Source organism: Solanum tuberosum, unplaced genomic scaffold, assembly GCF_000226075.1.
Source record: "Solanum tuberosum cultivar DM 1-3 516 R44 unplaced genomic scaffold, SolTub_3.0 scf00130, whole genome shotgun sequence".
In the NCBI taxonomy this organism is placed as follows: domain Eukaryota; kingdom Viridiplantae; phylum Streptophyta; class Magnoliopsida; order Solanales; family Solanaceae; genus Solanum; species Solanum tuberosum.
The window spans coordinates 23,284-35,443 of NW_006239060.1; the positions used below are offsets into that span (position 1 = coordinate 23,284).

Consider the following 12,160-nt stretch of genomic DNA (forward strand, 5'->3'; position numbering starts at 1 on the left):
AAAAGGTGCACATAATTTTAGCTAAAAAGATGTTGCGAGTGGTAATTAATTCAAACTATAGTTATGTTAGCTAATTAACTAGTATATGTTTGCTTATTCGTGTAATTTCTCTTATTACTAATACCATGAATTTCTAATTATTAGTAATGCAAAGAGATTTAATACATACATTATCATATGATTAAAGAGTCAATTACCCCTCAAAAACACTTTTACATCTTTTCTACTATAATTGTAGAGGATACTTTTATAAATAAATATTTATATACCATGCATGCTATTTTTAATACACCAAACCAAGCAATGAATAAAAATAATATATGCATAACTAATGCAAACATACCTAATACAAACAATATTAATACACTCTATTGAACATTATTTTTATATACTCTATCAAACGACAATATTGACTCACTTACATAGGCAAACAGAGGATTTAAAGTTTACGAATTCAAGATTTTAATTTTCTGAAGGCACTAAGTTCTAAATTTATAATTTGTACATATTCAATAATTTAAAAAAATATATAAATATAAAATTTAAACCAAAACTATTGAATTCGATCGAAATCTCCACGGCTAATAAGCTAGCTCCGCCCCTTCCTACTAACACACCTCACCTTCCATCCCATCCCATGAACCACTGTCCCTATCACCTCACCACCTGTCAGACTGTAACCCTCATACAAAGTCACCAACTCAATAATATCTGCCTAAATTAGGAGTATATAATAATATTTTATTTATTCTCAAATACCAAAAATAAATTAAAAATCCTCACTTATTTCTTTTTCGTACCAAAGTACTCCCTCCGTCCCTTTTTAGTTGTCCACTTTAGAAATGGCACACAGATTAAGGCAACAATGATTAGCACAGTGAAGTTACAATTTTATCCTTATGACAACTTTTCACTTTAAAATTATAACCACTTATTTGAATTCAAGTGAAATAAATTGGAGGGAAACAACATACACTTTTACAATTTTCAAGAAGTGTAAATAAGGGTATAATAGGAAAAAATTTGTTGTCCTTTCTTGATTTGTCAAAATGGACAACTAAATAGGGACAACCAAAAAAGGAAATATGGACAAGTAAATAGGGACGGAGGGAGTATATTATTTGTCAAATAGAATGAAAAAATAGAGGGTTGATACACCGTACTTGTCTGTTTATGTAAGTTTTTGCTTGTTTACCGCACCCACAATCGGCCAAAAACATACAGCTCTTTTAGCAGTAATAATAACTACTTTTGTTTCTCTACAATTTCACCTATAATGTCATGTCCTTATCTTTCTCCTATCACCATTTTCCCCTTTTCTCCTACCTTTCAAATTTCCATTATCAACATTAATATCTTATTTCTTTCTGCAAAAATCACTGATTTTGCCAGTTTTTGAAAGTGGGGTTTTCTCAAATTGCATTATTACTATTATTTGTTGTAAGTGTGAAAGATGAAAACAGGGGTATCGAGAAGGTGGATACTTGTAGACAGTAAAGGACAGAGTAGTATATTGGATTTGGATAAGTATGCTATTATGAAAAGAGTTTCAATACATGCTAGAGATCTTCGTATTCTTGATCCTCTGCTTTCTTATCCTTCTGCAATATTTGGCAGAGAAAAGGCTATTGTACTCAATTTGGAGGTGCACTTAACCTTTAAACTTTCCAAGTTTGATTTCTCACTTACCTTGAGAGAATAACTATTAGTTGATTGATCATCTGAGAAATTAACCAATGATTTGCTTTTTGGTAAGAAATCTAATTGTTGTGCTTTTGTTGTTTTGGCTGGTTTGTTCACTGCCTTCAGCATATCAAAGCAATTATTACTACAGATGAGGTAAATTTCTATTGCTTTCGCTATACCAAAAATGATATTTAGCAGCAATTAGTTAATGACAATATTTTAATTGTCGCTAAATATGTATTTTTAGTGACAATGTCCCTAAAGTCTATAGCAACATGAATCTAATGATATTTAACTAATGACGGTAAAGACTCTAGCATTCTATTAATGTGCATAATTATTACTGCTAAAAGTTGCTTTTGTTCTAGTGTTTCTACATTGCCTAACTACCAGTTTTTTGAGTCGGTGATGGATTCAAATATAATTTTACATTTTCTGTATAAGTTATGTTGTTGTAAGAGGTTACTTGCCTTATTTTTCAGGTTACTAATTTCACTTTCGGAGTGATGTAACTGTAAAATTTTCCTTTACATAGTTAGGGGTCGTTTGGTAGTATGTTTTAGATAAAATAATACATATATTAGTCATGGTATTATTTAATCCTTTGTTTGATAGGATTTATTCGGTACTATTAACACATGAATACACATCCTTAGTACACCAAACCAATCCGTGGATAGAAATAATCCAACATTACTAATGCACTCTATTCAGTATTATTCTTACCAAGCGACCCCTTAGGCTTAGAGTATTGAAGATAAGTTCATTGTGAATATATGATTATCGATTGTCGCTTTATAGCTTTCTTGATGTTAGTTTAATAATAAATGTATATCCCATTGTGTGTGTTTTATTTGATTGAGGTAGGTATTGATTCGTGACCCAATGGATGATAATGTTCTTCCTGTTGTTGAAGAACTTCAAAGAAGATTGCCATTGCCAGCTATTAGCTTAGGAGAAGGTGAAGATGATGATCAACCTGTTGTTAATGGGACACAAAATGAAATGCAAACTGTTGAACCAACTGGTATGCACCTACTGCTTCTTATTTCTTCGATGTTGAGTCGTTGGTTACTACTATGTGTTCTTTCTATTCAAGCAACACGATTGCTAATCATCGTTCCTATTATTTGTGATGCAGAGTTTCCTTTTGAATTTCGAGCTTTAGAAGTAGCACTAGAAGGAGTATGCAGTTATCTTGACACTCAGACACGAGAACTAGAGACTGCTGCTTACCCTGCTTTAGATGAGCTCACCTCCAAGGTAAGATAGTAAACCAATATGTTATAAGGTCACTTTCATGCTTAGTGCAACTAACTACCTAAACTATTCATTAATAATCTGTAAAAGAGTGTGGTAATTGTTTGAAGCTGATCAAATTTCCTAAAATAGTAGATAAATTTTGTTTGATTTGAGATTATCTTGATTATTTTACATTGAGTTGTTCTAATTATCGTTAATCAGCTGTGTTTGAAAGTCATATCTACTTGCCACCATCGAATGTCCAACAAGTGTATGTTGTTCGATAGGTTGACATGTTATATATGATGATTTGGTCATTGTTTACTTCCAAATGATTAAAGTAGAACTAAGTTCCACAGTGGAAGATCTACGGTGAAAATGCTACGTTTAGCATTCTCCGACGTGTCTATGGCTTGAAAGTCAGAAAGTAAGAAAAGGGAAAAAGAAAGTTGGTTTCTTGCAATGTTATGTTAAGCACGGACTTAAAAAACAATGTTCCTAGAAATATTATCATCCGTAGAAGAGGGAATTACAGAGTCTTTATAGGTAAGGGAAACGATCACTTCTAACTGATGGATGGATTAATGAAGTTTTATAGCCAAAACTTGCAATCAGATATATTTACCTCAGGACAGAATCAGGTCGAATGTGTTGTAAGAATTATCCTAGAGTATAGACTTATGGTGCCATTTGATTATATCACCAGTCCACCTCGTCATCTACGTCAACCAAGATTAGTTTTATTTGAACAGGAGGCAACTTATTACGACCTTGCCCGATTGTTTTGCATAAATTGAATTGACAAAATGTCCTTCCTCAACTGTTTGTTCATCCCAAGCACAACTAAGGAAACCATTGTTTAGTTGCTTTACTGGATAGCATTTTGGTTATGATATGTCTGTGCTGCGCACAGCGCATATATTATTCTGTCTTGATCAGTTTGTTTCCCAAGTACCTTTTCTTCTAATTTGTGAATTTTCTTTTACTAATCTGCAGATTAGTAGTCGCAACCTGGATAGAGTGCGCAAATTGAAGAGTGCAATGACTAGGTTGACTAGTCGGGTTCAAAAAGTATGTCTCTCTTTTTCTTCTACATGTTATGTCCTGAAAAGTACAAGATGTTCTGGTCTATGCGTCCGTTCATGGACTAGAAATTTGGTGTCTAAAAGGAACAAGATTGAGTTCATCTAGAGCTGAATGTTTAGTTAATGTAATTGAATCTAAATTATGCCAATTTCTAGGTAAGGGATGATCTTGAACAACTTCTCGAAGATGATGGTGACATGGCTGACCTTTACCTCTCAAGAAAATTAGTTGCCGGAGTTTCATCCCCCCTGAGTGGTCAGGTGGCACCTTACTGGTCCCCTGATACGTCCTCAATACGCTCAAAGTTATTATCCAAAGCAAGCAGGATCAGCGGGATAACTCATGAGGAGACTGATGTTGAGGAACTTGAAATGTTGCTTGAGGTTAGTATTATCATGAACTTACACACACTAGCATATATAATTAATCCCGCGATACATGTGTTGTGTAATAACTACATGCTTTTGCAGGCTTACTTTGTGCAAATTGAAAGCACGATGAACAAATTGACAACGGTAAGAAAATGAAAAAAACAGGAACCTGATGCCCTTTACATACACAAAATGAAATAATGAACTGATCATTCAGAACTCTAATTAAATAGTGATTCTGGTGTTCCTTTATCCAGTTGCGCGAATATATTGATGACACAGAGGACTATATCAATATTCAGGTTACTACTCCGCGCTGATTTAACTTGTGGTTTAATGCTAAAAGCTTCTAGCTTTAGGAACTATACACAAAACTAACAGTAATTCCTTGTTGTGTGCAGCTGGACAATCATCGAAATCAGCTGATCCAGGTATGTTGAGACGTGTATCGTCAGGTTAATATCAGACTATTACTGAATCTATTCTGCTATATTCACATAATGCTACTCATATGATCTGTTGAAATGGCGAATAAATAGCAATTTGTTTTGATTGATACCGCAGTTGGAGCTGTTCCTGAGTTCTGGTACAGTTTGTTTGACAGTGTACTCCTTGGTGGCTGCAATATTGGGAATGAATATTCCAGTTCCATGGAATAAAGACCATGGCTACCTTTTTAAATGGGTGCGCATACTCGATTCTTTTTATGGGAGTAGTATATTATATCAAGAATTTAATTCAAAAGTATATAGAAGTTAAACTCTAGAAGGAAAGCCTCAGAGCAACAATAAAGTTGTCTCTATTGTGGCTATAGAATCAAGTCACTGATGCTTGCGTTAGGATAGACCGCCTAAATATCACACTCTCTTGGGATGCAATCCTTCCCTGGATCCTGTGTGAATGCAGAATTCGAGCAACAATAAAGTTGTCTCTATTGTGGCTATTGAATCAGTCACTGATGCTTGCGTCAGGATAGACTGCCTACATATCACTCTCTCTCGGGATGCAATCCTTCCTGGATCCTATGTGAATGCAGGATACTTTGTACATTCAGAATATGTATTTTTTTGGTAACACTTGTATTTATATTGCAGGTGGTCATTCTTGCTGGAATTGCTTCTGCATCCGTTTTCCTATCAATAATTACATATGCTAGGCACAAGGGTCTCGTTGGATCTTAAATCTTAATAATTACTCCTCCAATCTCTATATTATAATATAAAATACACCCTACATGTCAACATGTTGAAATTTAATTTCTAGATTGCAACTTCAAGGAAGAGGCGGAACCACGATTGGAGATAAGATATGCAAAAATGTTACGAGACGAACTTATGACCTTAGACATGCTTGTTGTGTATTGATGAATTCAACAATCAATATATATATATATATATATATATATATATATATATGATATATAAAAATAAAATCTCAGACAAATGTAATTTGCTGACAAGCGGATTTAATTGACCACCCTTTGAGCTAATGTGACTCTGCCACTGGTTGCAAATCAGAAGTTTCAACAACAATGGAAAAAGAAAGAATTTAAGGATGGTCTACAAGCTACAACAATTTTTTTTTGTTTGTAAAATTCAGAATTTGCTCCACCTATATCCTTGATTCTCAAAGGGGCCATATACACATAAATAACCTATATATATATATATATATATTAAAGAGAATAGTATACACAAAAGAAGCTATTTATAACTCAAAATTCAAATTTGAACTATTTGTGATTTGTTTATCAAACTATAAAGAATATAACAAGTGACAAATAAGAGTGAAGTACTTGTTAGATGCATGTTAAAAGACGGACATCAATTCCTATCTACCCCTAAAAGTGGTTAAGAAGTTTTGGGACCAAATGGTATCAGTAGCACAAAAAAACGTTGAAAACAATATTACAAGGACTACAAAATTGTTGCGTGGCTGGCACGAGGTGACACTTCATGGCAGGGAGACTCCCATTAATGTCATAAAGAGAATTATTAGGACACATCATTGAAATTTTAAACTACAATAAAATTAAGTTGCAAATAATTGTTACTCCCTCTGTTCCTTTTTATATGTCATCTTTTTCTATAAATAATTGGTCCATAATATTTGTCATTTCATAAAATCAATGCATAAATTATCATATTATTCCTTTTTTACCCTTGTGAGTTATTAGCCTTGAAAATATACATTTGACCAACTTAGAAAAGCTAAGTAAATGATTCATGTCCATTGGTTAAATTAATTAATCAAAATAAATTAATTCATATTCATTGATTGAAAACTTGAGTTCCAAAAAAATTAAACAAGGGTAGAAAGGTAAAGTTACATCATTTCTTAATGCAATTGCAAAATAAAAATGTGACATATAAAAAGGGACAGAGGGAGTACATGTAATTTAGCCGGCTATAACATTTTATTACTCCCTCTATTTAACAATATTTGTCCATTATTGACTTTCCATATTTCTTAAGCAACTATAAATAGAAGGATAATTTTACTATATCACATTTTGAATATAATAAATACAATGTCTTGAAAAATGTAACAGAGAAATGACTATTATTATTTAATAAGGGTAAATTAGAAACTAAGTGTAAAATTATCCATTAATTTCATAAAGTAGACAAATATTGTTGGACATCCCAAAATAGTATACTGGACAATTATTGTTGGACGGAGAGTATAAAACTTGATCTCATCTCTCTTCTTTTAAAAGTTTAGTAGTATTATTGTTGGCATGAAAGGAGTTCATCTTGAATTGTCAGTACCGTGATTGGAGGCGCCTTCCTTACCTGTTCTAATGACATAGGGGATGAGTTTTTTCTTAAGTGATTAACCGATAATCTGATAGTAAATTGATAAATATATTATACCTTTTTATATAAAAAGTTTTTCACTTAAGATTTTGTTTCATACTGTTACTTCTCAGTGTCTCAAACTCTTAGTTATTCTATTAGATGTCAATGTTTGCTTCTAAGCAAGATGCAAAATGTCAACTCGTGTTCATAGTTACATCATTAATTGGTTTGTCACTTTGTTTTTAAGTGATTTTCACTGAATTAAAAATTCGTGTAACATCTTTAACGCTTAAATCGATAATGGTCAATTCTATAACGATCTAACATGTCTATAAACCGATAACCGATAACCAATAAAACATACCGATAAACCTCAAAATCAAACCCTAATGCGGTGTATTAGCCAGTATCAATATTTACACCAAACCCAAATAATTTAACCTTCAAAATTAAAGTTTAACATGAATATATATATCGTCTAACCATGATTAATTAACAAATATATGTATAAAAGACGCATCTCTTACATTTATTGATTTAATATATGCAAATAATGAGTGATAATAAACTCTTACCATGTGGCGAGATGGATTCATCGATTCTTCATCCTTAATTAAAAAATTTAGATTCAAACCTTGAGAATGGAAAAATCTCTAGTAGGAAGTATTTCCCCCTTTAATAAACCATATACATAATATGAATTTATATCAATCGAGCCAATAAATTTCAAATATAATATGATCATAACCATTTCTTTTAATTATAATAAATACAACTTCAAAACTCAAATAATGATTCACTAAAATTAAACTAGTGGATCATGAGAGTGGGTTCCACTGAGCACATAGAATTGCCTTGTGATACACCCCATGCCTTTCCACATTGCCCACTTTTAAGAAGCTTCCTTTTCCTGTCAACATTTTCTAACTCACTCTTCGACTTTCTTGTTGCCTTTATTATACTAAATTACTAATGAAATATACTTGCTTCGAGTACTAAAAATTGTGATTTGATTTAAGAATTATAATAATTTATCATAAGAAATGATATATCAATTTTTTATGATAAACTTTTGTAGCTATCATTTTTATCATGAGTTGAAATTTGTTGTAGTAATACTAGTGTTTTTGCCACAGTAAGTTATTTTTAACAAAAATGTTTTAACTATAATATGATACATATAATAGGATGATACAAAGTATGAGATTTGTCATAATTAATTAATGTGTGGAAATTCAACTGTTAAGACTTAGGGAAGGGCGTTTAAATCTAATATATGAATTAAGTTTATCCAATATAGTACACCACAGACTAATCATAAGATTACTATTAGGTATATATGACTAATTAACGTCATTCAAATGTACTATTGCGTAATATTTTTTTAAATGTCTAACTATCTAGAATGATTAAAAAGTGGAAAATTAGGGTGGGCGGCAGGTGGGAATAGTAAATAGTAGGAAGAAATTAAGAAGACAAACATATGATATGTATTTACTATACACCAATACAATTTAAAAGAATTATAATTCATAGCTATAGTTAGAATTTTATAGCAAATTTCTTTCTCTTCTCTCCCTCACCCCTCTCTCTCTTTGTACTCTCTGGCTCGCCTCTCCCCCTCTCTCGCCTCTTCCCCTCTCTTTTTGCCATACAAATGATAACAATGATACAAATATAAATGGTAACAATCAGTGATACAAATATACAAGGCAACATATGAATACGAATACAAATGACAACATAAATACACATGGTAACACATAAATATAATATACAAGGCAACATATGAATACGAATACAATTTATTACGAATTACAACAATGATACAATTGTATTTGTCGATATACATGATACAATTGATTTGCATCAACGAATTGAATACAATAGTCTTTGATACATTTGTATTCATTGATACAAATCATTGTATCGATTGTATTTGTGATACAATTATCAGTCATATACACAATTATCGATCATATATACAAATCAATTGTAACTCTCTTTCGTCTTTCGCTCGTCTCTCTCATCTCGCTTGCCTCTCTCCCCCTTTTCCCAATCTCGCTCGCCTCTCTCCTCCTTAAAAGTAGCTAAATTTTTATACAAATCAGTTGTATTCGTGATAGAGGCCAACCACAACTAGTTGTTGCGCCTCGAGGCCATGCTGGAGCTTCTACGATTGATCCACCAAATATTCATGATAAGGATGATCACACATATTGAAAAATGGGATGAGAATCTAACTGATTCGACCTTTTGGCTTGGTTTTGATTTTATATATTTTTTAAAATACCCTATAGTTTTATTTGGTATAAATTATCTCAGGTAGAAGATAAGATAAATTATTCAAGTTATACCCTTAATTTTAATTCCACAATTATCATCCTAAAATACCTCAATTATAAACCAAAACGACCCCTCAAGGTACAATATACACAACTCCTTTGGAATGTGGTACCGTAAAAGAGGATTTACATTATGACATGAGTTGGAGCTTTTACCTCTTTCTAGCACCAATATGTGACCGAAGAAACACACCGATTCGTATGCAATAAATTCAGCTCAACAAACAATGAATATTCCAACTTAATAAGGATCATAATATACGAATTACGATTAATTTCACAGAATATCTATTATTTTTTAATAAATTAAATATAAGATTTTGAAAGTACTCAACTCAATTCGTTAATTACTAGAACACATCATTAATGCAATTTCTACTATATTTTTCTCTTGAAGTATTTAAGTTCATAACATAAATCTATAAACAAGAATTTCTTTTTTGATTATTTCTTGAAAAAGAAATATTGTATAACTAATTCAGAGCATCTTGCTCCTTCCATTTCAAATTAATTGAATTGTTAAGACATTTTTTATTTTTTAAATTAACTTAATTGTTCAATTAATTGTTCAATTTTCAAGACTACTTTTAGAATGTTCTTCCAATTTTACCCTTCATTAGTTAGTATTGGAATAAGTTATTAATTAATTTTTGGTTATTTTAATCATAAAATTGACAATAATTTATAAGGGTAAAAATGGAAAGTTATGCCTAATTTATGTCTTAAACTTCTTTTCTTAAAGGGTATGAAACACCTCAACAATTCAATTAATTTGAAATGTAGGGAGTAATATTTATGAGTAAGAGTTATTGTTAATTAAATTCAAGTACTAAAAATTTAAATGCAACATAAATACACGGTGCATAAAATAGAATTTAGCAAACAAAAAATGAAAAATTACCTAAACAAACATCTTATTTTACCGTAATCTCTAAAATTCTCTATCATTTAAAAAAAATTCAAAAATCCCCTCTTGAAGACATACTCTCCTCTTGCTGATACATCCTTATCTCCCTCTCGCATACAGCCCTCACTTATGTATCCGGAAGTCCAGTGATGTATCCGGATGTCCTATCCCTTCTCTGATACATCTCTCATCTATGTATACGGATGTCTAATGTATCCGGAAGTCCAATGATACATAAATTTTAAGAAATTTTTGTAATTTAAAAAATAGTAGCGAAATAATGTAATTAACTCTCAACACTATGAGATTTAGGTAAATTATTAAAAATAAAAAACGTTTTCCTTGCAGCACGAATTGGCTAACGTGCGCTGTGAGGTGCAATTAATCTCTAAACTACCCTCTGTCTGGCCCTTCTGCAACTCCGCCGTCACGCATACGAAACACAAAACGAATATTAATCAGCCCACTCCTTCCTATCCATTCTCCACACCGCATTTTCCCGCTTAGCCCACTTATAATAACACCAGTCATAAGAGTCCGTGTTAGTACAAGTCTAATATATATTAATTTATTTATTATTATTTCAACTTATGTGACGTAAATAATTTTTGAAGAGTTAATTAATTTTTTAATATGTTTTTTTTTAGATATTTAAAGCTGTTAATTATTGTGATTTAGTATTTTTATGTAATTTTCGATAATTATGTTGCTCTTTCTGTCCTAATTTATTTGGTACCGTAGATTTTTTCTATGTCTTTTAATTTTTCAAGTTATTAGTTATTGTGATTTATCGTATATTTTACGTTATTTTTAAATAATATATGTTACTTCCTTTGTTCGAATTTATGTGACACATATTAAATTGTGAGAGTCGATCAAATTTTTATATGTCTATTAAATATTTTAAGTTGTTAATTATTGTGATTTATAGTACTTTTACGTAAATTTCAAATAATATATATGTTACATTCTTTGTCCCAATTTATATGACACTAATAGAATTTTGAGAACCATTTAAATTTTTTATATGTTTTTAGAATTTTTAAGTTATTAATTATTGTGACATGTAGTACATTTTACACATTTTCAAAAATATATACCGTATTCTAAAAAAATACAATAATTTCAAATATTTTAAATTGCTAATTATTGTGATTTATAGTGTTTTTTTTTATGTAATTTTAAATATCTGACAAATTCAAAAAATATATAGAAATTTCAAAGCTAACCTCGAATAGAAGCAAATATGTCAATGAAAAGCTGCCTGCTTCCAACATTTGAAGTAGGCATCATGTCAACGAAGAGTTGCTAGAGCAAGCATGTCAACAAAGAGTTGACTGATTCCAACAATTGAAACAGGCATGTCAACGAAAAGCTGCATGCTTCCAGCGTTTGAAGTAGGCATCATGTCAACGAAGAGTTCATGGAGCAGGCATGCCAACAAAGTATTGCCTGATTCCAGCAGTTGAAGCAGGCATGTGAACGAAGAGTTGTCTGATTCCAACCGTTGAAGTAGGCATGTTGACCCCAAACAGGTCAATGTTAGCCGATTATTAGTAAGAGAAAAATATAATCCTTTCGTTTTAATTTACGCGACATCAAAATATTACATTTCATATATAAATTAAAATAGGAGGGAGATGAATTAACAATAGCAAATTCAATGATTAGAGTTAATATAAGTATTCCGTTTTTGTTCATGAGCTATTCTCCTCACCCCTA

General features: G+C 31.4%; 1 protein-coding gene across 2 annotated transcripts; it reads left to right on the forward strand.

Moving 5' to 3' along the window:
* Window positions 1-1,195: 1,195 nt before the first annotated feature.
* On the forward strand, window positions 1,196-5,783 carry LOC102584523 (magnesium transporter MRS2-I-like). Of its 2 annotated transcripts, XM_006351568.2 has the most exons (11): window positions 1,201-1,645; window positions 1,810-1,839; window positions 2,554-2,713; window positions 2,828-2,949; window positions 3,925-3,999; window positions 4,170-4,397; window positions 4,485-4,529; window positions 4,643-4,687; window positions 4,787-4,816; window positions 4,950-5,069; window positions 5,480-5,783. In XM_006351568.2, the coding sequence occupies exons 1-11, from the start codon at window positions 1,454-1,456 to the stop codon at window positions 5,564-5,566; spliced, it is 1,134 nt and encodes a 377-aa protein (XP_006351630.1). In that variant the 5' UTR covers window positions 1,201-1,453; the 3' UTR covers window positions 5,567-5,783. The 2 variants fall into 2 exon arrangements, with proteins under 2 accessions (XP_015166058.1, XP_006351630.1); XM_015310572.1 differs by lacking the exon at window positions 4,950-5,069 and having other exon boundaries at window positions 1,196-1,645.
* The last annotated feature ends 6,377 nt before the right edge of the window (window positions 5,784-12,160 follow it).